This window comes from Lepisma saccharinum, chromosome 23, assembly GCF_977018435.1.
Source record: "Lepisma saccharinum chromosome 23, izLepSacc3.1, whole genome shotgun sequence".
Classification (NCBI taxonomy): domain Eukaryota; kingdom Metazoa; phylum Arthropoda; class Insecta; order Zygentoma; family Lepismatidae; genus Lepisma; species Lepisma saccharinum.
The window spans coordinates 39,555,034-39,582,501 of NC_139251.1; the positions used below are offsets into that span (position 1 = coordinate 39,555,034).

The window sequence follows — 27,468 nt, forward strand, 5'->3', positions numbered from 1 at the left end:
CTGGCTCTGGCTGCTCTCTGCTATGCCTACGTGCTGCTCCTTGGTGATCGAAATCGTTACCATCAACGTGAAACAACCTTCTGTACTTACGATGGTGAATTTACATTGAAACTTTGCGACAAGAATCTCCAGTATATTGAAACTTGATATTTTGAAGTATAAGTAAATATGCACGAGAGCTTCTCAAAATATCAATGTATAAGACTCAGTTATTTTTAATAAATGCTTGAATAGATTTATTTTGTACATCAAGACATGAATTTTAAAAAAACTTTACACCTATAGTTTAAACATGCTGAGATTTATAATTATTAGTTTACATTTAAATCTATATTACAAACACAATATTAAGTCAGAGAAAAGCAGTGCAATCTCGATAAGCAAGAATCCAGAAATATAGGATAAATCACTGCCTTGGCATTTTAACCCTTGTATGGCAAATAATTAGCAAATTGTTGTTGTAATTCTTGGTAATTGGGATTAATGTTGGACTGTTGCTGAGAGTTATCTTCATCAATTGAATTGTCTGCTTGTTCCTGCTCGCCTTGTTCTATGTCAGTATTACTTTCTTCTTGATCCAATCCCTGTTCATCCTCCTGTTGGCCTGAATCACTTTCTAAATCGTTGCCTAAGCCAAGGTACGATACGACTGTGTTCCACATCGATTTCCAACGACTTGAGTCACCTCCTTGTGTCTGTAAAGGAAAAGAGAATCGTGGTGTTAAGTTCGATATTAAAGCTAAAGCCATGAAAATAGTCCAGTCAAGGTCACGCCGCCCATCTACAGTGTTGCCAATAAGCAACAATTTCAACCGACGAAATCAACCGCATACGTACAACGCGCCAAGTGTCGACTGAGCAACTTAGAAGAAGTGTGGCAACCCTGGAGGACCAGGGGTGTGGAGGAGGCAAGAGGAAGCTCCCACCTTGACTGGTCTATTTTCGTGGAGAGAGCAATAGCAGCAGGGGTGTAGTGTCTATGTGCACGCATAAAGAACGATATTTCATATCTCTACACGTAAACAATGAAAACTGAGGCTCTGTCCGAAAGCTCCAAAAAGCAGTCTTGTCGGAAGTGATGTCACCTATTTCAATTCGAAAGCGCCAATTAAACGAGCACCCGAGACCGTAGCTTGGAGCACACGAGGTTGCAGGCTTGAATACTTGACTAGTACACTTAATGTTCATTTGTTTGAAATCATGAAAGTTGAAAGTCGGCCAGATGTTGATTAAAGTTCTTCTAATGTGTGGAAATGTAAGTATAAGAGCATTTTTAAAAGCTATGTGAAAAGAGAATGTTTATAACGCGGGAAAAACAATGTATTTTTAGTTTGATCTACTGATCGTATTTGGCGCTGCCTGCAGTCGAAGTGCAATTCGAAAGATTTTCGCTTCCAGTCCAAGGCTTCAAGACTGAATGCGAGACCATTTTCGAAGTATGCTCGCTTCAAGTACGGTGTTGCACCTTTCGGACAAGGGCTATGTAATACGCATACAATGTAGGGAATGTAAACAACATGGCAGAAATCTTGGGCTTAACCACAAGCGTTGAAGAAGTGAGCCCAAAGCTTACACCTTACACCGCACAGCCGCGGTGCAGGACAGATATGAATTAGGGAACCTTATCTTCTGACTTCCCCTCGTGTATATAAAGTTCTAAGGTTGTCTTTGTTTTAAAATGTATTTCTTCCATTACCTCTCTATGCTTCTAGGCTATATTTATACATGTTCTGAGATTTTTACCGCATTAAGCATTAATCGCAATTAGTTAAAGCAAAAAATGGATTTTCATCGAACTGAACTTGTACACACTTAATATCGGCGATGCATTATAAATATAGAATATCTACCTCGTTCAATTGAGCATGTACCTCGTCTTGGACATCATCATCATCATCATCATCATCATCATCATCATCATCATCGTCGTCGTCGTCGTCGTCACCAGTATCTAGTAAATGTTCATCATCATCATCATTATGATGCACACTTCCTCCCACTTCCGATCCGACCTCTTGCTGCTGTTGATCATCTGAATCATCCTTACGTATGTCGAGGCCTCCGTCTGAATCATCATCTTGATCAGTCACTTGGGAATCTTCTTTGTCAATTACTTGGGACTGCTGATCTTCCAAGTTGCCCAGAAGAGATTGCTGTGACTAAGGAAAAAATCGAGAGTATAAAGGCAAAGTGAGAGCTATCAATAATTTTCTTTCTTAAGGTGGAGTTGCTATATGTAGGCTATATTTATTACCTTCAAGTACTATTATTTGCTACAAGCTAACATTCAAGTGGGACAGGTAGGTTCTAGAAATATATTTCGGGAGGGGGGGAGTCCGAATCAAGTGTCTCACAAAAATGATGATAATGATAATAATAATAATAATAATAATAATCTGGATAATTAATACATTTATTTTTCTTGTATGTACGTATTGCTTGCATTGTACGATTATTTCTCTTGTAGTTCACGGCTGTAACAAGCCCGATGATAAAATTTGATTAAATCCTCATTTAAAATAATAATAATAAAAATATTAACAAAAACAGACGGCTTGTTTCACAGTTAAGTTGCTGTGTTCCAACAATCAAACATGATTGGCAAGATTCGTGAATAACTGCTCCTTTTTATTCTTTTTTGTTAAATTGCTCCCATTATAACTAGCATTAATCAAACTAAAAAATAAGTGTCTGATGATGGGAGCGTGTGTTCTCCTGAAACGTTACAACAAAAAAATGTTTTATGCTTGTAACAGCCATAAACAATAAGATAAATAATATTAATACTTTAATATAATTCATGTGTATATTCATAATAATAATAATAATAATTAAAATAGGTAGATTGATTAATATTGTTATATTACATGAATATGTAAAAGGACGTTAGGATACATATATAACAGCACGTATTCAATACCTAACTTATAGTGCAGTTAATATCACTAAAATGTATATAAACACAACTGTCCTTTAAAAAAATATTTAAAAAAAATAAAATCCAATGTTTATTAAATAAAAAAAGATATTAAGTCCAACTGACAGAAATGAATGTTCCTCATTAATATTTTGTGCATATTATTTTAAGTAGGAGTGTGCATAGATCTTCTTATGCAGTGTCAATTGAAAGCCGTTTGACCCCAATCTAGTCATTCCATTTGTGTAAGTTCGGCGTATTTACAATACAACCCTCAATTATGCAACAAATGCTAAACAAACATATATTTTTGTGTTTAATTTTTAGTACTTGGCAAGTATTTCAGGAGAGTTCGGACCTCCTGGGCCCCTCTGAACTTACTCTCTTCCAACTACGAGTTGATGAATGACTAGATAATGTTTTGATTTGACTTGAATTGCTTTATTTTACTTCTTTTATTGTGCCACTTTTGGCTAATTTGCGAAGATGGGGATGAGTTATGATATGATGAAATTGATGAATGGACACTCACAAACATCCATGCCCAGGCCGGGATTCGAACCCGGGATCCCTGGCGTCGTAGCGCGATGTGCTAACCACTCCGCCACGGGGGCCGGGAGGCTAGATAATGTAATATGTTATCGAGAGCCTATTTTGATGGTATCAGTAGAAAGGCTAAGATGACTTGTTCAGTCACGAACAACATTATATACGCATTCATGGAATCATATTTGTGAAAATATCTCGGTCAATGGCAATAATCTATTTTCTAGATCATTGGTGTATCATCCATTCCAAGCCATTTTTTTATAAGCGTGATCATTAACATATAAGGAAATTGAATATTTTATAAGATAATAGATGTGTATTAATGGTAAAAGATAAGAGTACATTTTCTACGTATCTCGTATTTATGAACAATTCTTAATATTAGAATGCTTGGTGATTATTTATTCAGCCGTGGGTAAGTGCCTACAATTTAAAATCATCCATATCGAACTCGAACACAGTTTCTAGGAATTCGGTATACAGGGTTATACGTCAAAACATCGACGCAAAAACATCGATAACAAAAACATCGCCTACATTTCATCGACAGTACAAAACATCGGCAGTACAAAACATCGACAGTACAAAACATCTACAGTACAAAACATCGACGGCAAAAACATCGACACCAAAAACATCGACGGCAAAAACATCGACGACAAAAACATCGACGGCAAAAACATCGACGCCAAAAACATCGACGGCAAAAACATCGACGGCAAAAACATCGACACCAAAAACATCGACGGCAAAAACATCGACACCAAAAACATCGACGCCAAAAACATCGACGCCAAAAACATCGACGGCAAAAACATCGACGCCAAAAACATCGACGCCAAAAACATCGACGGCAAAAACATCGACGCCAAAAACATTGACGCCAAAAACATCGACACCAAAAACATCGACGGTAAAAACATCGACACCAAAAACATCGACGCCAAAAACATCGACGGCAAAAACATCGACACCAAAAACATCGACGCCAAAAACATCGACGCCAAAAACATCGACTCCAAAAACATCGACGGCAAAAACATCGACACCAAAAACATCGACACCAAAAACATCGACGCCAAAAACATCGACGGCAAAAACATCGACGCCAAAAACATCGACACCAAAAACATCGACACCAAAAAGATCGACACCAAAAACATCGACGCCAAAAACATCGACGCCAAAAACATCGACACCAAAAACATCGACACCAAAAACATCGACGCGAAAAACATCGACGGCAAAAACATCGACACCAAAAACATCGACGCCAAAAACATCGACTCCAAAAACATCGACGGCAAAAACATCGACACCAAAAACATCGACGACAAAAACATCGACCCCAAAAACATCGACGACAAAAACATCGACGGTAAAAACATCGACGGCAAAAACATCGACACCAAAAACATCGACGGCAAAAACATCGACACCAAAAACATCGACGACAAAAACATCGACGCCAAAAACATCGACGGTAAAACATCGACGCCAAAAACATCGACACCAAAAACATAGACACCAAAAATATCGCTATTTTTTGTCATTAAAACCGTTAATTTATAATGCAGTCAGGCGGAAAGTAGGAGGAGCAGTAGAAAGACTGGGGTGAGAGTAGTATGTCTATGGGGGTGAGTAACAGGGTGGAAAGTAGAGGGGCGCTAAAACTCCAACTCGCCCAGGTGAAATTTATATCTTGATTCGTTCCATGAATTGGATTTAGTGTTGTGATAATAGCATCATGAAGCTACAGCTCTTCTTTCTTTCGACCAAACATGCCTACATTGGTCGATCTTGTTTTTAGATTCCTTATCAGCCATGGTTGTTGTGCAAGAGCGGTATTTTCATTGATTCGATAATTTCGCGCTGCACGCGCACCTTCTGACATCAAAACAATATCATTATTAGCACTTGATTCTTGCCCCAAAGCTCAAACAATGGAATCTTAAACAATGCGAAGTGTCATGTTTCCTTCTGCTGTCTAGCAATCTGCTTTTAACTTCATAGACGGGATAGTTGTATGCTCATTATATTGTGAACGTGGAAGAAATGTTCCTTTATGACTATGGTACGAAACCGACTGAGGCCCCCTTTGCTTTACCTTCCCCGCCCACCTTCACGCAGCGGTATCTGCGGACCCCTTGTGACAGCCACTGGACAGAAGCCTTCAAAACATCCTCTCTCACAAACATCAGGGTTTATCCGCAACTGATATCAATTCTGCCAGTCACACCAGAAGGGTTGCTAGAATTTTTGTCACAAATGTAGATTGTGCATGAAGTGTTTTTAACAAACAACGTGTTTTATTTTTTAAAATACACAGCCTTATATGAACTTAAGAAAATAACGAGAATAATTTAAGGAATTCCGTCGATTGGAATTTATTTAGTTGTAATTTTTTGCTACTAGTTTGTGTTAGACATAAATACACAGGTTGTCGCCATACACTTGTCTAGAACTTGTTTCTGGGAATGGCACGGAATATAGAATATATATATTTACACGTATATCCTGGCCTAGGCATGTGCATTCTTTGCGAGTGTCCATCAATTTCATAATATCTCTCATCCTCATCGTCACGATTAGCCAAATGTGACAGAAAAGTGAAACTAATTAACAAAAATAATATATACCTATTAGGGCTGAGACTATACCGATGTCGTTGTATCAGTATCGGCTGATAACAATAGTATCGACATCGGAAAGTATCCGATGGATTCAGTGGCGGCGATTGGGTTCCAAAACCGTGGGGCAAGGTGCCAAAACTGGGGGGGGGGGGGCAAAGACAGTATATTTCCCTTTGTAGATGAGGTTCAGCACACACAGTGCGGGGGCAAAAGTGGCGAAAAATGGGTTGGCAATTGCCCCCCTCGCCCTCCCCCCTAATCGCCGCCACTGGCTGGATTTTACTTTCAGATACTGGCCGATACTTTTTCTGCGTTTGAGAGTTGGCGTGTCCATAAAAATACCACGCAACAATTTCACAGAGTCTAAGTTTCTTGGGTGTTCAGCAAAATTTAAGTTTCCATTGATTTTGTGCCAATATTGAATGAGAAAACTATATTTTGCGATTCCTTAACACATATATTTATATACTGGTACAATTTTTTAATAGTTGGATGTATTTGGTGGTTGTGGGGTTGTTGTTTTGTTGAAGGTTCAAACGGTGACGAAGAATATGCGCATACAGAGTTAAATGTGTATAATTCCCCTATAAATCGAATCGCTATTTTTAGAATAGGTCTAACAGGTGAGAAAATATTTTTTTATAAGCAGGAGGACGTTCAACAGTTAAAGAACCTTTAAGCTACATTTCTGTTTGTTAGTTAGTTCCTCATTCGAGTACCGAATAGCAATGTTCTCGCATTCGTGTCATAAGTGCCTTTCACGGCCGAGGTGGCCGTGGAGCGACGGAAAGCGCGCCGGGAAGTAGGAACGCGTCTTCCGGCAAACTGGGTGCAACATCCGCGTAACTGGAACCGCTAGCTATGTAATTAAATATGCTCGTACAATTGCATTGACAGTTACAATTAAAAGGAACACATACCGTGTTACAAAAGGTGTTTGAAATGATGTACTCCTGCATCCAGACATTTATAGGAAATTTTCACTAACACGTATCAGTTCCTCTTTCGAAATTGCTTCAATTTATTTCTTCATATTTTCTTTCAATTCTTCTGATATATGGCTTCCGGTATAAAAGCTTGGTAGCTCGCCACGATGACGTTAGAAATATGTCTGTTTCTTGTGCAAGGCGTCGGAGAGATTTCTGAGGAATATGTTTCAATCGTGTTCCAACGTCGTCTAGTTTATCCTCAGCAAGCACATGCCGTTTTACCTTAACAAGAGCAGACCCTATTTTCCTAAATTTGTTCACAAGTAACAGATCACTGTCTCTGTGTGAAACGGGAACATCTGGGAATTCTACTGCAATACGCATTCTAACTTCCCTACAAGAATTCGTAATGACGTAAGAGTCGTATATAAAAATTCGTTGTTTAAAATTTTACGGATAGCGTGGTATTATTAGACTGCAGAAAAAAAAAACTGGCAAAACGTAAACTAAAACAAAACCAATCTAAAACACTTGTTAACAATTTAAGACTTCACAAACACGTGCAAACTGGACAACATCTGTCTGGATACTGAAGGACTGACGTGTCCAATGCCAAGGTCAGCGTACAGTTGTGGGTTTAAATGCCGGTAGATGTGCTCTTACTTTCCGACGCGCTAGCCGCCTTCCAACGGCCACCTCAGCCGTGAAAGGCAGCGTATACATATATCCTTTTCGCTAAAAATTCCGAGAGAGAGAAATACAACGTTATGAAATCAAGGAGTTAACAAACTATGAATTAGAAATATTAAAATTGAGTTCCAGACCCAGGTAGTCTGGCAATAAGACTGCTGCCTTGTAACCAAGTGTACCCGTGTTCGATCCCTGGTGGGGGTACATTTCATTAAGTGGCTCGAATTCCAGTATAAAATACTGCAATTTGTGCAAAAGTCAGCACGCTTGGGCAAGTTAATGTTCTTCGGAGTCTTAGGAGTAGCTATGCCTACATTCCCCAAGCGTGCTGATTTTTGCACCGTATTGCAGTATTTAGTTGGTTGGATGTATATTAACCTCATTTCTGAGGTTAGAAAATAATTTGTGCACTGTCATAGTAGCCCATTTCGATTCCACCATGTGAAAGCAGAAGAGCTACATGTGAAGAGAATATTAAAATTATGATTTTTTAATTTCTAAATTAAAGGAAAGCTTTACTAAGGACACTAAGTGATGTGTTAATTGGATTTGGCCGTTTCAATTCAGAAAGTTCCCAATTTATGAACTACGCAAAGATACAATCTTTCGCCGCTCACTACTGTCGTGATATGGAAGGGAATTAGAAATAATAACCCTTCAGCAACTGCATGCAACAGTTAAATGCAGTGGAGGCGATTGGGTTCCAAAACTTGGGGGGGGGGGGGGGGTCAAGAACAATTTACTTTCTCTTGGTACATACGGTTTAGCATAATGCGGGGGTAAAAGCGGCAAAAAGTGTGGGGGGCATCTGCACCTCCATGCCAACTTAATCGCCGCCACTGCACTAATCGAGAATCAAAAAGTTTTTCCATCCCATAAAAATATTATCCAGGACTATTTTGTTAAATAACTGTTACATTTGAGGGAATAAATACAGCACTCAACTTCTAGTTACCAATCCCATTACGAAGGTAACCCATGATTTGCTGCAAAGTAGAAAAATGTTCTTTCACATTTAACTAGTGGCGGAGATTATGGGGGCGTGGGGGGGAAGTTGCACCCCCCATACATTTTGCCACATTTTCTCTCGGGGAAAGTAAACTGTCCTTGCCCTCCCCCCCCCACCAGTTTTGGAAACCAATCGCCTCCACTTTTAGACATCATTTTGCCACGTATTATCTATTTTTTTGTTTGACGAGGAATTTCTCTATCCAAGTTCATGGGCGTAACTTGGAATCTAACTTTAGGGGGTCACAATCGAACTTGCCACTTAACTTTTTTGGGGAGGATTCAAACGTTTTCTAGGCCATAAAAATAGCGTCCAAGATTATTTCTATTTTGTGAAACAACTGTCACATTTGTGAAATCATAAAAATTGCTCCTCTGGCCCGAAGAGGTCAATAAAAGTACCATTGACTTGTAAATTTTAATAAACCTGAAAATTTTAGACGGCCAATGCCCCCCTTGCTTCCGCCATTCTCATTTGCGAAAGCAGTTATCTTCTATTGCCTTCACTTCAGTTACTTTTGTATTTGAGACTATTTCCTGATGTCAAATATTTATGGAAAGAATTTATGACTGTCAGAGCATTCGCACAGCAAGCCCATCTTGTTACAGATAGGATCCTTAAAGGAATAAGTTTCTATCCTTCATCTCTTAAGATGCTTTCGAAGATAATATGCCTTGTTGGGCTACTTGGAATTAAGCTATATATGTATTGCATTATTTAAAAAAAGATCACACTGTTTAAATTATATGTGACTTTAAATTAATCTCTCAGGTTCAGATTCAAAACAACTACACATAATTTATTAATTTCCAAGTATGAGCCATTTATTCGCCAGCCATATTAAGCTACACAGCTCACAACTCACAACTCACAACTAACGTATAAAGTATGAGTGAGTGTTAATTACAAGAAATTTCCTACAAAACGGAGTGGAGTAGTTCAATTATATACAAAGTAATACAAGCAATCCCCTCTCCCGTGTTGCTTGGACATGTATCGGCTTAAAAATAGGTAACATTCTTTTAGAGTATAATATTATAACTGCAATAAGATTATATTGCATTTATAAGTAAAGGATTAGGGGTGGGACAGTCGGCCACCCTTACCTCCCTGTGCGCACGTCTATGAAAATGAAGCTTAAAGGTTCGTTAGGTGTTGAACGTCCTCCTACTCATAATAAAAAAATATTTTTGCACCTTTTAGTCCTATTCCTAAAAATAGTGATTCAATTTTTGTAGCACGTTTGGTGAATTATGATTGGTCAAATGGAAGTTTTTTAATGGAAAATATTGAGTGAGAAAACTTCTAGTTTTTCAAATTTTTGGTCGAAATGCGTCTAACCTACTATAATAATCTTGGGGAGAAAGGAGCCAGAGATGTTTTGTGGGGCTTCAGTCCCCTAGCCCGCCTGGAACGCCGTCCCTGATGAGGTGGACATAAGGGAATAAGAGCAAATATTCTGAGGGAAAGTGACTCACTAGATGGACAGTTTGGTTCAGATGGTCATTGATACCCATCACTATAACATTTGTAAGAGTGCAGTGAAAAATTTAAAAATACTTTCAATCACCAGTTACTTTATTTGCAAAATAAACTAATTTTTTCAATTGTCTCTGCAATAAAAACAGTGTTACCCTGTAATCAATGGGTCCCGGGTTCGATACCCAGTGAAAGCACAAGTTGGTTCAGATCCTATTTTAAACTGTGGGTCCAGTCCCGATTAACTTCTCTGTGCATAAAGAGGATTTAAACTATTATTATTATTATTATTATTTTATGGGTGCACATGTAACATTGAAATTTTCGATATTTGGAATAGCCTATTATTTATTTTCTACTGTATATTAATTTTTTTAAAAGTGAAACATGCAATTCGTAGTTTTATACAATCTCAATTGTTTGCAAATATATTTATAACAAAAAACAATATATATTTAATCGTAATAATTGAGGATTTGGTATTTTAGACCTTTAATTTAACATATATTAAGAGCCCGGTCTCTGGCACCGTGAGCGATCAACAAGGTAATTTTTCTCGTGTGACCCACGAAGGGTTAATCGGAACTGAACCTATAGTTTAAAGAATCCATACCACTATGCAGCTATCCTCCACCGGGGATCGAACTTCGGACCCCTTGATTCAAATACAACAGCGGTACCGATACACAGTGACGGCGCTTCGTGGTGCGGCACCGAGGGAAAATGTCTGGAGGGGAAGGTGGCAAGACAATATTGCAAGGGGGCAGTTATATTACTTGCACCAGTGCATGAACCGAAAGAAAGTCACTACGGAAAAGTCAAGTTGTATCTGGTCCTTTCGGTCTCCTGCGTTTAATAAACAAGGAATAACAATAGTCGGTGGCCTTTCATCTTTCACACGGAGGAGCCTTCCTTTCCCTTTCCCCCGACCACAAACGCTGCCGGCGAGAAGTCATAAATGGTTACCAGAAACTAAACAATCACGTTCACTGCGGAATCTCATTGTTTGTAATTTTATCAATAATAATAATAATAATAATAACAACAACGTCTTTATTGAGAGGGCGTGTTTCGAACTCGCGGGCCGTTCTTACAACAATGACCATTGTACATTGGTAGCACGGTAGCACTATAAGTTGGCAACTTGAGTTCGCTCATTACGCATTGTTCGTTTCACTGAAACACTTTATAATTTATTTTAGCCATCTCAAAATATTCGGGTTTAGATTTGAATTCCTTAGTGTGGAAAACTTTGTCAAAAAATGATTTTCCCGTCGGTTTTTGGTGTCGATGTTTTTGCCGTCGATGTTTTTCCCGTCGGTTTTTGCCGTCGATATTTTTCCCGTCGATGTTTTTGCCGTCGATGTTTTTACCGTCGATGTTTTTGCCGTCGATGTTTTTGGTGTCGATGTTTTTGCCGTCGATGTTTTTGCCGTCGATGATTTTGGCGTCGATGATTTTGGCGTCGATGTTTTTGCCGTCGATGTTTTTACCGTCGATGTTTTTGGTGTCGATGTTTTTGCCGTCGATGTTTTTGGTGTCGATGTTTTTGCCGTCGATGTTTTTGGTGTCGATGTTTTTGGTGTCGATGTTTTGGTGTCGATGTTTTTGCCGTCGATGTTTTTGCCGTCGATGTTTTTGGTGTCGATGTTTTTGCCGTCGATGTTTTTGGTGTCGATGTTTTTGCCGTCGATGTTTTTGGTGTCGATGTTTTTGCCGTCGATGTTTTTGGTGTCGATGTTTTTGCCGTCGATGTTTTGGTGTCGATGTTTTTGCCGTCGATGTTTTTGCCGTCGATGTTTTTGGTGTCGATGTTTTTGCCGTCGATGTTTTTACCGTAGATGATTTTGGCGTCGATGTTTTTGGTGTCGATGTTTTTGCCGTCGATGTTTTTGGTGTCGATGTTTTTGCCGTCGATGTTTTTACCGTCGATGATTTTGGCGTCGATGTTTTTGCCGTCGATGTTTTTGGTGTCGATGTTTTTGCCGTCGATGTTTTTGCCGTCGATGTTTTTGCTGTCGATGTTTTTGCCGTCGATGTTTTTCGTGTCGATGTTTTTGCTGTCGATGTTTTTGCCGTCGATGTTTTTGGCGTCGATGTTTTTGCCGTCGATGTTTTTGCCGTCGATGTTTTTGCCGTCGATGTTTTTGGTGTCGATGTTTTTGCCGTCGATGTTTTTGCCGTCGATGTTTTTGGTGTCGATGTTTTTGCCGTCGATGTTTTTGCCGTCGATGTTTTTCATGTCGATGTTTTTGCCGTCGATGTTTTTGCCGTCGATGTTTTTGCTGTCGATGTTTTTGCCGTCGATGTTTTTGGTGTCGATGTTTTTGGTGTCGATGTTTTTGCCGTCGATGTTTTTGCCGTCGATGTTTTTGGTGTCGATGTTTTTGCCGTCGATGTTTTTGGTGTCGATGTTTTTGCCGTCGATGTTTTTGCCGTCGATGTTTTTGCCGTCGATGTTTTGTACTGTCGATGTTTTGTGGTGTCGATGTTTTGTACTGTCGATGTTTTGTGCTGTCGATGTTTTGTACCGTCGATGTTTTGTACCGTCGATGTTTTGTTGGCGATGTTTTGTCGCCGATGATTTGACGCTACACCGGTATACAGTACTATTACTGTAGCAAGTAGATTTTCTAACCTCAGATATTCGCCTGAATTTCTTTTTAAGAAATATATGATATTTGATTGATTTATTTGCTTTATTGTACTTAACTTGTCTATAACTTTTTGGCTAATCGCGAGGATGAGGTTTAAAGGTGAAAAGATGAGATGGATTAGGGGACAGTCACAAACATATATGGATGACACAACACGAGACCCACAGAGAATTATACTGGCTGTGAGTCCAGACGCTAGAGCCTCGTTAAGCATATCGCCCACTGAGATGCGGCAACAGAACTTCTGTTGTCTGCTTCTATTGAAATCAAGTGGTGTACGAGGGTCACTATTTATATTTTGAGCCTAACAATGAAAAAACAGGAATTTGGCATTGAAAACTGCTTTATTGTTTTTCGAAGTATTCTCCTTTATGGTCAATACACTTTTGCATTCGTTCGAACCATTTGTCAAAGCAGTTTTTCCAATCTTCTTGAGACACCTCCATAATATGGTTTTTGAACGCATCAACGGCGTCTTGCGCCGACGAAAATCGTTGTCCATGCAATTTATTCTTGACATTCGGGAACAAGAAGAAGTCATTGGGTGCCAAATCAGGACTGTACGGCGGATGACCCATCAATTCGATTTTTTGACTGTTCATAAAGTCGGTTGTTAGACGAGATGTGTGACAGCTGGCATTGTCTTGATGAAGAATGATCCGACGGCGTTTGTTTGTTTTCCGTATTTGACCGAAGACCTCTGGCAAACAAATTGTTGTGTACCATTCAGAGTTGACCGTTCTACGTTCCTCTAAAGGCACAGTTGCCACATGACCAGTTTTCCCGAAAAAACAGGCGACCATTTGTTTCGATGTGCTTCGAGCGCGAACAACTTTTGTTGGATTGGGTTCATCTTGAAACACCCATACAGTCGACTGCTGTTTACGTTCCGGCTCATATGCATATATCCATGATTCGTCACCTGTTACAATCTTATATACGTCTTTTGAAGCACCACGATTGTATTTATTGAGCATTTGTTTGCACCAATTGACGCGAGCGTCTTTTTGAGTTTTTGTCAAATTGTGTGGGATCCAACGAGAACATACCTTTCTCACAGCTAAATGATCATGTAATATTTTATATATGCTGGTGGAAGTAATGCCTATGGTTGGCTCAATCTCACAGTATGTCACATGACGATCTTGCAGTATTAGGTTTTGCACAGCATCAATGTTTCCTTGAACAACAACTGATTTTGGACGACCTTCGCGAATCTCGTCGGTGAGCGAATGGCGGCCACGATTAAATTCGTTATACCAGCGTTTCACAGTGGCAAAGGATGGGGCTTGATCGCCAAATGTGGAAGTAAGTTGATCGATGCACTCTTGTCTTGATAATCCACGTCGAAAATCGTAAAAAATCATCGCACGAAAATGTTCACGAGTTAATTCCATTTTATTGTTGTCGCGCAATCTCCAAGGCAACATAAACAACACAAATGAAGCTATTGACAAAACATTTGAAGTACGTTATGGTCAATAATGCCAGACGATTCAGTGCAAACGTCATATCGCGCCTAACTTTAATCAGTGTTGCCAAGGCTCAAAATATAAATAGTGACCCTCCTAATGCCCACTGCAGGGAAACGCGTGGAATTTCCGTGCCAGAAGTCTGCAGGTTATCTTACGCGTAAAGGGTATCGCAACTGAGATGCCGGAAAAGCGTCTGTTGCGTTCTGTTGCCGCGTCTCAGTGGGCGTCAAGCTTTAGTCTGCAAAATGCAGTGAAGAGTGTACTACGTGGAAGTAAAGTTGACTTGTGATGGGCGTCTTCAAAAGGGATCAAGCGATCCCAGGTTCGATATTCGGTGGAGGCACATTGCACATTGATTCGGATCTCAATTTAAACGTAGGTCCAGTCCCGATTAGCCTATCCGTGCATAACGTGGCCTTAAAAACTCATTCAAACAAATTCTTCAGAAAGGGTAACCCTTTACACCCCTGGATATTTGAAAAGAATATATACAAAATTGCAACATAGGCCTACTTCTTCGAGCAAAATGATTATTTATTCTTATAAAATATTTTCAACAGTTCTTTAACGGTTCTCTGCCATACATTGGTGATGACGTAATTCACTTGAAAATCCCCGTCTCGCCGGAAGTGGCTAAACCACAACGATAAGGAAGTTCGTATCCTGGTTTCTGGCTCCTTTTCTTTTTCTACCCTTGGCTACCAACTGCAATTTTCGCGTTGAGAATTTCAAGTAGCAATCCTTCCCATACGATTGCTCTCTTCAAAGAAAAGAAATGGAAAGGCAAAATTAACCTGCCCCGCCTTTGTACTCATTCCCAGTAGGACTTCCAAAATTCAGCACTGACTGCATCCTGGGGAGCTACTTGGAAGAAATGGCAGCCGACTTCGGCGTAGAAAGCCACAAAAGAATCAGCGCTGGGGCTCAATCTTGCATGCAATGAATGTTTTTAGTTGGAGTGGGGTTACAAAGTTCAACCTCGCTCATACACACACACACACACACACGCACACGTTTCGGGGAAATGCGTTAGAATACACATCTTTACACCGACAAACAAAATAGGGTCTGGAGAACTTTCATCGGGTGCCCGAAAAGAAGAATCATCCAAAATTCATTCTAGAAAATAGCATATTCTAGAAAAAAATCCATGGACAAAATGCGGCTGATAGGTACAAAATAAAATAAAAAGAATTAATAAACTCCATAATTTGTATTCATCTCCAGATATTATTGGAATGATTAAATCAAGAAGACTTAGGAGGGCAGGCTATGTGGCACGAATGGGAGAGGAAAGAAGAGTTTAGAGGATTCTTGTTGGGAAGCCTGATGATAAGAGACCAGTAGGAAGGCCAAGACGAAGATGGAGGAATAACGTTGAGATGGAGCTATAGGAAATCGGTAAGGATGAAAAGATTGTATTGATCTTGCTCAGGAGAGGGACAGATTTAAGGCTTGTGTTGCTGCAGCCATAAACCTTCGGATTTGATTGATTGATTTGCTTCATTTGACTTCGCATTTCGTGCCACTTTTGGCTAATTTGTGAAGATGGAGATGAGTGATTATATGATGTAATTCATGAATGGATACTCACAAACGCTCAGATGAGGCACATACGATTAGTTATGTAATAATGAAGCAATGATTTGAAAGGCAAAAATACAATACCCATTACCTGTTGAGAGTCATCCTCTTGAACTGGAGCCCCATGGGTACTGAACAAAAGAACGCTGAACAGTATAATTAGTGATAAGGGCGCCATCTGCAAAACAAAACAAATCCTTGTCAGTTTCTCTGTTTTCACCATTAGAAATTACACTGCACAAGAGAAAAAATATTTTCACAGATTCAGAAATTAGTAAAATAATATAAACATATGCAAACTCTGTCAAAATTATATGACTCATTCAGTACGGTTATAGGATTGATCGCACAGATATATGCACAACACAGCACAAACCCCGCAGAGGATTATGCAGGTCCATGTGCCAGAGCCTCGTTAGTCTGCAATATTGCAATTTCCGGTATGTACTAAGTGGAAGTGAGGTTGATGTTGGGGTTCCTTCTGGGGACACCCCTTTCACTACGAATAAGAATATGAAAATATAATGAATTCTGGTTACAATGAGGAAACAGGAAAAACAACATTCTTGGGTTCATTGATTTGGTTTATATTACTTCGCTTTTCTGTCACTTTTGGCTAATGGCGAAGATGAAGATGAGTGATGAAATTGATGGAGACTTTCACAGAGAGAGATTCGAACACCGGACTCCTGGCGTCGTCCGCCACAGAGGTCAGCTATCTTGGGTTCATGCAGTAATAAAATTATGCAATCATTCAATCATAGGAGTCTTTTATGGCAAATGTAACATGACCATTAGAAAGATAGGATGCATTGCCCCCAAACCCCTTTAATGAACTAAAAACTGTCCACGAATAGATCGTGCAAGAACAGGCTTGTAAACATAAAACAAGATTAAGGAACATGGAACGAATTTATATGTAAATATTCATATTTATGTATGACGCTGAAATCAGTTTTATTTGGTATCTTTGCACATCATGGCATTTAGACTCGAAAAATTGAGTTTTTATTTTCCATATTTGTACATATATTAAGTTTTGGCTCATATTTCAGTTATTCTTACATATTATTTCCATGTTTCAGGAAATTTCTCAATACATACTCCATATTTGCGCAATAACTACATGTTTTCGTGTGTCAGAAAGAGTAGGTGAATTTCTTGCGAATAACTGACAAATTTGAAATACACTCCCATTACTTCATGATATATTGAACGCAGTTTTAGTCAATATAAATCCATCTTAATAAATAACAGAAGGAGCTTCACCTTCGAACACTTGCAACAAAATTTTGTTATTAATTGTTTTGGAAACAGAAAATGAAAAATTGTGTTGTTTTACAAATAATGCCAATATATGAATATAGTATATTTATATATATATAGTATATATATAGTATATAGTATATAGTATATTTTAGTGAAAATAATTAAATATTTATTTACATATTTAGCACATTTTTACTACATGTAAGCCTTGTAATCAAGGGGCTCCGGGTTCGATACTCGGTGGAGGCACATAGTGGTTCGGATCCCACTTTAAAACTGTAGGTCCAGTCCCGATTAGCCTTACTGTGCATAAAGTGGACTTTTAAACACCAAATCAATCAATCAATCATTTACTACATGTGAACCCATTCCCTGCTAAAGAATATCCAATAAATACGAAAGGAAATTTCTCACAAAGTTCGTGACTCTTAATTCTACGTCTGGCCATTCCAAGCATCTCATTTATTAATTAGAAGAATGATGGGATAATTTGCGCTTTTCTTGTAAGCTGTGGGCAATGACACAAGAGAAATCAGCAGGGTGGGTAAAGTCTTCCAGGAAAGAGGCGAGGTGGGCGGAGATTATTGCCTGCATCTACGTCACTGCTCTTCATTAACAAAGGCAGTAATTCATCCGCAAAGTACGTGAGCGAAATAAAACAATGCGGCTGCTCTGGTCCGATTCTAAACAACGAAAGAATCTAGAAGTTTATGTCTGGAGAGGTTTTCGCGTAGTTTGTTTTCTTAAGTCCACTTTATGCACTCGTCGGACCTTTAATTCGGATTCAAATCAGTGCTCACCGGGGATCAAACGCAGGACACTTTGATTACAATTTGATTTGATTTGATTTTTGTTATTTTAGTGTCGCCTTTCTGCCACTTTTGGCTAGTCGCGACGGTGAGTTGATGAGATGAAATTAATGAAGGCACACACACAAGCTGAGGCCTGGGTTCGAACCCGGGTCCCTGGCATCGTAGCACGGTGTGCCAACCACTCCACCACGGAGGTTGGCCCCTTGATTTCAAGACGATAGCATTAGCCACTACGCTATCTTGTAGGGAATTGTCTCAATCTGTCTGTTTATGGAGTAAAATATATTTATATCACATTGAAAAAAATATAATGAAATAACACATAGCAATACAGAGCCAGGCGAAGGTCAAGTTACATGCGTGACACACTCTATGTGACACACTAGACGTCGTCTTATGGAACTGGAAGCGTCAAATTGAATATGCATTCAAGCAGATGGTGTGCACATTGAACATGTACTGCCACTGTAACCATTACGGGTCATCAGAACTGCCGCGAAAGGGATTAAGCACGAAATTGACATTTTCGCGGTTAATCCGTTTCGCAGTTGTTCCTCTCGCGCTTATTCCTTCGCGGTTATTCCGTTCGCGTTTAATCCGTTTCGCGATAATCTTTTCGCTCTTATTCCGTTCGCGCTTAGTCCGTTTCGCTCTTATTCGTTTCGTGCTTAATCCGTTTCGCGGTGGTTCCTTTCGCGCTTATTCCAGTTTTCAATTTTGGTTTCGGGATTAATTCATCTCGCGGTTGTTCCTCTCGCGCTTGGTCCGGTGTTCAATTTTGGACTCGCGGTTAATCCGTTTCGCTGTTAATCCGTTTCGCGGTTAATCCGTTTCGCGGTTAATCCGTTTCGCGGTTGTTCCTTTCGCGCTTATTCCGGTGTTAAGTTTTCGTTTCGCGATTAATCCCTTTCGCGGTTCTTCCGGTGTTCAATTTTGGTTTCGCGTTTAATCCGTTTCGTGGTTGTTCCTTTCGCGCTTATTCCGGTGTTCAATTTTGGTTTCGCGGTTGTCCCTTTCGCCCTTTATCCGGTTTTCAATTTTGGTTTCGCGCTTAATCCGTTTCACGGTTGTTCCTTTCGCGGTTAATCCGATGTTGAATTTTGGTTTCGCGCTTTATCCGTTTCGCGGTTGTTCCTTTCGCGCTTAATCCGATGTTGAATTTTGGTTTCGCGCTTTATCCGTTTCGCGGTTGTTCCTTTCGCGCTTATTCCTGTCTTCAATATTGGTTTCGCGCTTAATTCGTTTCGCGGTTGTTCCTTTCGCGCTTATTCCGGTGTTGAATTTTGGTTTCGCGATTAATCCGTTTCGCTGTTGTTCCTTTTGCTCTTATTTCATTTCGCGCTTAAACCTTTCGCGCTTAATCCGTTTTGCTGTTATTCCTTTCGCGCTTATTCCGGTGTTGAATTATGGTTTCGCGCTTTATCCGCTTATTCCGGTGTTCAATTTTGGTTTCGAAGTTGTTCCTTTCGCACTTAATACGGTTTTTAATTTTGGTTTCGCGATTAATCCGTTTCGCGGTTGTTCCTTTCGCACTTATTCCTGTCTTGAATATTGGTTTCGCGCTTAATCCGTTTCGTGGTTGTTCCTTTCGCGCTTATTCCGGTGTTGAATTTTGGTTTCGCGATTAATCCGTTCCGCGGTTGTTCCTTTTGATCTTATTTCATTTCGCGCTTAAACCTTTCGCGCTTATTCCTTCGCGCTTAATCCGTTTCGGTGTTATTCCTTTCGCGCTTATTCCGGTTTTGAATTATGGTTTCGAGTTTAATCCGTTTCGTGGTTGTTCCTTTCGCGCTTATTCCGGTGTTCAATTTTGGTTTCGCGGTTGTCCCTTTCGCCCTTTATCCGGTTTTCAATTTTGGTTTCGCGCTTAATCCGTTTCACGGTTGTTCCTTTCGCGGTTAATCCGATGTTGAATTTTGGTTTCGCGCTTTATCCGTTTCGCGGTTGTTCCTTTCGCGCTTAATCCGATGTTGAATTTTGGTTTCGCGCTTTATCCGTTTCGCGGTTGTTCCTTTCGCGCTTATTCCTGTCTTCAATATTGGTTTCGCGCTTAATTCGTTTCGCGGTTGTTCCTTTCGCGCTTATTCCGGTGTTGAATTTTGGTTTCGCGATTAATCCGTTTCGCTGTTGTTCCTTTTGCTCTTATTTCATTTCGCGCTTAAACCTTTCGCGCTTAATCCGTTTTGCTGTTATTCCTTTCGCGCTTATTCCGGTGTTGAATTATGGTTTCGCGCTTTATCCGCTTATTCCGGTGTTCAATTTTGGTTTCGAAGTTGTTCCTTTCGCACTTAATACGGTTTTTAATTTTGGTTTCGCGATTAATCCGTTTCGCGGTTGTTCCTTTCGCGCTTATTCCGGTGTTGAATTTTGGTTTCGCGATTAATCCGTTTCGCTGTTGTTCCTTTTGCTCTTATTTAATTTCGCGCTTAAACCTTTCGCGCTTAATCCGTTTTGCTGTTATTCCTTTCGCGCTTATTCCGGTGTTGAATTATGGTTTCGCGCTTTATCCGCTTATTCCGGTGTTCAATTTTGGTTTCGAAGTTGTTCCTTTCGCACTTAATACGGTTTTTAATTTTGGTTTCGCGATTAATCCGTTTCGCGGTTGTTCCTTTCGCACTTATTCCTGTCTTGAATATTGGTTTCGCGCTTAATCCGTTTCGTGGTTGTTCCTTTCGCGCTTATTCCGGTGTTGAATTTTGGTTTCGCGATTAATCCGTTCCGCGGTTGTTCCTTTTGATCTTATTTCATTTCGCGCTTAAACCTTTCGCGCTTATTCCTTCGCGCTTAATCCGTTTCGCTGTTATTCCTTTCGCGCTTATTCCGGTTTTGAATTATGGTTTCGCGCTTTATCCGCTTATTCCGGTGTTCAATTTTGGTTTCGAGGTTGTTCCTTTCGCACTTATTCCTGTCTTGAATATTGGTTTCGCGGTTGTTCCTTTCGTGCTGATTCCTGTCTTGAATATTGGTTTCGCGCTTAATCCGTTTCGCGGTTGTTCCTTTCGCGCTTATTCCGGTGTTGAATTTTGTTTTCGCGATTAATCCGTTTCGCGGTTGTTCCTTTTGCTGTTATTCCGTTTCGCGGTTAAACTTTTCGTGCTTGTTCCTTCGCGTTTATTCCGTTCGCGCTTGTTCCGTCTCGCTCTTATTCCTTTCGCGTTTAATCCTGTGTTACGTTTCGCGGTTGTGCTCTTTCGCGCTTAGTCCGTTTCGCGGTTAATCCCTTTCGCGGTTATTCCACCGCCCCACCATTACACATATCAACCATATGTATGTTTGTATGCATGTATTTGTTCTCCTATGTAACCTGGCTTTTGCTTCACCTGCATAACGCAAATCTGAAGGTTTAAAGGTGGCCGGAGCGTGGTGCTGATCACATTACCTCCAAAATGGCCCTCACATTCCCTAAATGTACCTTTTTGGCATGGTGCTATATGAACGGAAAAAGTTTACCTCTTTTTTACCTGTATAACGATCACAATAATGCATGATGTGCACAAGCTCTCATACAATGTAAGTATGAAGCAAGAGGTCGCAGGTTCGAATTTTGAATTTTTGTGTTTCATTAATACCTGGAACCTACTAAAGAAAAGTATAAAAAGCAGCGACTACCGAGAATCCTATTAATACGAATCTACTCTATTTGATTCTGTCACCTTTAAATAAAAGGTCCTTGAACCAAGGAGGGGCTAGAACAAGAGAGTGCGGTTGAAACACACACGTGCTAATAGGTTTGGTAACGCAGTTTCTCTTGGCACCCCCATTTGTACTTCCATTTCACATTCTGCTGCTTTGTGCGCAATTGTGTCAATCACAGTTTAAATCAACCTAAAAGTTTAAACACTTGTGAAGATTTAATTTGATATACAGAGTAATTTAATTATGCAATGCCTTTGCAGTGTCAAAAGTATTAGAAAATACGGATTTTTAAAGTTGAAAAGGAACTGACAATTGAAATACCTTTATCAACTCTCATTATCAGGAGTTTGATTTAAGCTTTGAAGCTCTTGACTTTGATATGTGAAAACCTGAGCTCGATTTATAGTTATAGTTATCGTAATAAAGATATATAAATATTACATATGTTCATCACGCTTACTGAAGGGAAAACGGTATAAGGGGTCAAAACTCCTCCCAACGGTTTGGTAAACAATTTACATTAATCATATAATAAAATAAACAAAAGCAAACATTGAGAGCTTGAAAATGTATTAGTAATTTAGAACTTGGAAGCCATTTTTAAAACTTGCTAGTAATTTTTCACAAGGTGCGTGTCGGGACATTTTATCTCATAAATACCTATAATGTACTTTAATATACTATTATGGAGAAATAAACTCTGTGTGTCAAGCTGGAAGTGTGAAAAATACGAATTTAAAAATGTAAATGTTTGTATAAGTAACCATTTCAGAATAAAACCTATTAAAACCACAGATAAATGTATTATAATTAGGGAAAGGAACTTTAGGTAAATAAATGTTTTTTCTGCGATAAGATAGAGACCCTCATTTTTGCCAAAATTCTGATCATAGCCTTATATGTCAACACAGCAAATTTTATTTTACATAAAAACACATATTTTCCAGTTTTCCGTATGTAAATACATATTTTGCGAATTTTCATTTTAAATACATAAAATCGCTCATTGACTTCATCTACCTCGAAATCCTCCAAGGAAAAATGTTTATTCTCCGCACCTCTTTCATATCGAGAGTGCTAGGTTTGTTTTGTCTTTGAAAACGCTCGTTGGCAGACTTCTGGCACCTCGCCTACGATCCGATTGGGAGAAAATAGCTGTAAGTAGCTGGGGCTGGCTACACGTAACGATAGCAAGGCTTTTTAATGAAGCAATGCAGCTATTGTGGCCAGAAGGCATAAAATTTGACAATGTTCTTCTTTTGACAGATGCTGCAGCTTACATGCAGTGGTCTTGCCGTTAGCTATCCCAAAATGGTGCACGTTACATGTGTGGCGCATGCGTTGCATAGAATATGTGAAAAGATAAGAGCTCTTTATCCCAATGTGGATAAACTGGTTTCAAATGGGAAGAAAGTTTTTATCGAGTCGCCTAGAAGAATAGACATTTTTAAACAAAAATGTCCTGAGGTTCCCCTTCCCCCTACACCTGTAGTTACGCGATGCAGATGTTATGCCCAGAACTTTGAAAAAAATTGTATCTCTTGTAAATGATCTCGACAAAGAAGAATTCTGCAAGAACTGTTGATGGAGCCCTCCTTAAAAGTCGAATTGGCATACATCTCAACAAACCTGTCCATTCTCGCTAATTCCATATGAAAGCTTGAATCGTCCGCGAGAACTTTGGCAGCTTCCATTGGTGAAGTACGTATAGTAGAAACGAAACTGAAAGAACTCACTGGATCTAAATGTCTAAATGTACAGAATTTTTGGGGAAAAACCAAGGTTTTCAAACATTGTGCCAAATTGCATGTGTTTTGGAAGGAGGTGAAGTAGAGGAAGAGGAAGCTTTGGAAAACTTCAGCGTTAGTGACATTTCGTGCTTCAAATATGCAAGAATTGTTTCTTGTGACGTGGAGCGATCTTTCTCACAATATAAGATGCTTTTTAGAGATAATCGTCACAGATTTACAATGGAGAATTTGGAAAAAACTATGGTGATTCACTGCAACTCTTCCAAAAAATAGCTCGCTAAGAGGTAATCATTTAGAAACTAATTTCAGGTGTTTAAAATGCATGTTATAGTTTGTTTTTGTTACCAAATGTTTTTATTTTTGTCACATATTTTCCTGTTTTTATCACATATTTTCAACATTTATGACACATAAAAAATAAATATTTCTGAGTTTTTTAGCACATAAAGTTCCGTTCCCTAATTATAATACGTTTGCCTATGCTAAAACCATAATTGTATATTCAATTTAAATGTAAAAAATAGAAAATAATTAATTAAATTAAAGCATCACCCCACGCCCGTCTCCATTTTGAGCACTGCTGTCCCCTTGAGAAAAAATTGCGCGGGCGGCCTTGATTGTGGCATGTTCTCATGTTGCGGCAAATCGGACCCCGCAGCAGAAATACAAAAGTGTGACGTAGACGAAGGTGCCAGCAACATGCCACAACATAGCGAGACAGGTGAAGAGAAAGAGGCAAAGATCACGAAAAAGGTAGAGAATATTGAAAGGTAAGACGGGACACAGTGGCAAAAAAGGAGAGAATGTAAGACCTGAGAAAGAGAGTGAGAGAGAAATGTAGTGGAGGGGAGGATCAGAGTGGAGCATGCTTCCTTATGGGCCGAGTTGAACTGAAGAAGGGAAAGGTGCGCGGAGATTTTGGCGAAAGGTTCTTTTCCTTGTCGTCGCTCTTATATAAGAGACAGGGAAAGCAGAAAGAAGGTGTAAACAGAAGGCCTTGCAGAACTGAGGGGAAAATACATACAAGCAGAGAGTGTAAAGGCGAAAGGGCAAGAGAGAATAACGGGTATGAATATAGAGACGCATGTAGACAGGCTGGGGATAGGAAGAAGCGGGAATGAGAGAGGTGTAGACAAAGTGACAGGTTAGAGTGTGAAAGGAGAGATAGACACGGTGAGAGGGAGACAGAAAGATAACCGGTTTGAAAAAATCTGAAAGATGCGTACCAGGCCCGTAGCTAGAATTTTATTTTCGGGGGGGGCTCATATCCCTAATCAGCACGGGCGTCGCCAGAAATATTTGTAGAGGGGGTACAAATAGTAGAAATAATAATCACAATAATAATTATTGTTATTTTACAATAATAACTATTATAAAGTATTAAAAATTTACCAATTTCAATCCAAATTTATTGTTATTATTACATAAATTGAGAGACTTTTCTACTCGATCCAACGCATCAGTGAATATTTAACACAATTTTTGTCTATTATTTTTCTTATATTTTATACAGTTGTGTACCGAAAATCATAGTTATTGTATTTTGTTATTAACTTTTACACAATCGTTCAAAAAAGGCTTCAACAGTTAGAGGTAAATTTTACTCATAAAGTTTATATTCTGTGACCTTCACAAAGAAAACTATAAGTTTTAGAAGTTGTGGATCCATTTATTCTTTGGATTAAATAGTAGAATATAAAAATATAAACTGGTTCCTCTATTATATACTAATCTTTTTTCGATATAATGCAGTTTTTACTGTGATTATAACTTTATTTCTGTTATTAACAATAAAAAATAACATTTAAATTATTTGTAGGATTTCGGGGGGTGCTTCAGCCCCCCTTAGCCCTCCCCCTGGCTACGTGCCTGAGCGTACGTATATAATATAAGCTGAATTCCAAGAGTACACAGCTAAAGAAATGTGAGACATACAGTTATACTACCTATAACCAACATAAGTCTATACTTACCTCAGACAGGAGACAACCACAGTGTTCCTTCTATAGTGATGGCTTCGAGAATACGCGAAGAAATATATTTTATCGCTTCATAAATTGTGGCTAGGCTTCCTGTCTTGTGGTGTGTAGCTTCCTGTTACCAAACTGCCAGTTCCGCTACTTAGGTAATTTCTTTAAGCTCTACACCGACCTGCGAAACCAGAAAGATAAACTTCAGCGAAGTACTGAAATACACACATACGAAATAAATGAGTACATCATCCTTTTGCCCTAGCAACACCTTACATTCTACAAGGAACCACAAAACAGTATTCTGTCGTCATGTGGAATGACATACGAGAACTCCTGATTCCAGGGACACTACAATGCCTTGCACTTTATGCATATTAGAAGTCAACATTATTTCACTGATAACAGATAATTTCAACCAGAGGCGCAACCACGATTTTTTGTCTTGGGGGGGGGGGGCAAGTACCAGACCAGGATAAACATACCAATAATAATACTAATAATAACAATAATAACAATAGCAATAATAATAGTAATAATAAGAACAATATTATTATTATTATTATTATTATTATTATTATTATTATTAGTAGTAGTAGTAGTAGTAGTAGTAGTAGTAGTAGTTGTTATTAGTAGTAGCACTAGTGGTATTATCAAAGACGTTAGTATCGTAAATTACGCAAAAAGGGGTAGAGGTCGGTGCTAAAGCATTTGTGTTGGAACAAACGATTTGATTTTTTTTTCAAAACGTTAAATTTCACATTAATAATGGAAAACAAGCACACAAAACTGTATTTCTGAAAGACAGGAAGAAATGCATGATAAATGCATTCCGAATATAATACTTTTTTACATGTAACATGTATAAATTTCATGTAGAGCATTATGTTTTACACATAGTATGCAACATGGAGTGACGTAAAATGAAAAAAATACATATTCAACTTTCCGACACTACATTGTGTAGTACGTATTCAAAGTTTCTTTAACACTATTTATACAACATATATTATTTAAATACATTAAAAAAATCGATTCATCCACCTCATAATAAATCAACAGTAAAAAGAATATAAATTGTCTCTCAAATGTGCACTCTCCTTTTCCTCCAAATAATTGTTCATGCATTTATGACAAAATCAATGAAGAGAAGTCTTTCTTATCTCTCTGGTAATTTACAATGCATTACAGAATACAATCATATATTGCAAGCGAAGCGAGCAAGGACATTTTAGATCCAATTTTTTGCAAACTGAAAACAATATTGATTTAATAGGGTGCAAATAATTTCTCGGGGCGCCATGGCATTCTCTCTTTCACAATTGTTTTAATTTAGATCATCGTTTCTCAACCTATGGAGTGTGGGTCCCGAGGGGGCGTTTGGTGGGTCGCGAAGTTGGGCTCGAAAATGTATTCACTGTGTCTTAAAAACTTATTTTCTGGCTTAGACGCCGAATGATCTAAATTTTAGATCGTTCAGCATCCAGGTCCGACCCCCTCCATCCCCTAGCTACGACTCTGAACTTGATAATACTGAGAAAAGGATGTATTTCACAAAATATATTTCTATTTGAATAAAATTTGAAATCGAGAGGGGGAAATCGCCCCTCTGTGCCCCCTGCAGCTGCCCTTAGCAGTCAATATTTGCCCCCCTTGCCCCCTAGAATCGATTTCCGTCCAAGTTTGGGGGGCAATGCCCCCCTTGCCCCCCTGTGGTTGCGCCACTGATTTCAACGACTGCGTCTTTGTAAGAAAATAATTAAATCCTTTATAAGGGAGTAAAGCCTCGTTTGCTTGCAAGAATGCTGTATACAGACTGTACAGTGAGATGCACAAGTATTGTTCAGCAAATTGTCCATGATAATATTTCTCTTACATCTTGTGTGTTTTTAAGGAATGGATTTTTAAGTATGCTGGTGCAGAAATTGTCAGCAGCATGTTCCATGTTTTGTTTCCATTCGTGAAGCTCTCATGGACGATTTGCTTGGTAATATTTGTGCATCCCACTCTACTGCTTGGAAGAGAGGAGGGTACAGAGCAGTGACGCAGGAACATTTTTGATTGTAGGGGTACAGACCTCTCTGTCTCTGTGTGTGTGTGTGTGTGTT

General features: G+C 39.1%; 1 protein-coding gene across 2 annotated transcripts; it reads right to left on the bottom strand.

Annotated features, from left to right (window-relative positions):
* Window positions 1–221: 221 nt before the first annotated feature.
* Window positions 222–25,539, bottom strand: LOC146005409 (uncharacterized). Of its 2 annotated transcripts, none has more exons than XM_083144646.1 (4): window positions 25,364–25,539; window positions 16,014–16,100; window positions 1,851–2,159; window positions 222–695 (listed from the first exon to the last, which is right to left on the bottom strand). In XM_083144646.1, the coding sequence occupies exons 2-4, from the start codon at window positions 16,098–16,100 to the stop codon at window positions 423–425; spliced, it is 669 nt and encodes a 222-aa protein (XP_083000772.1). In that variant the 5' UTR covers window positions 25,364–25,539; the 3' UTR covers window positions 222–422. The 2 variants fall into 2 exon arrangements, with proteins under 2 accessions (XP_083000772.1, XP_083000773.1); XM_083144647.1 differs by having other exon boundaries at window positions 1,872–2,159; window positions 25,364–25,537.
* Window positions 25,540–27,468: the final 1,929 nt, after the last annotated feature.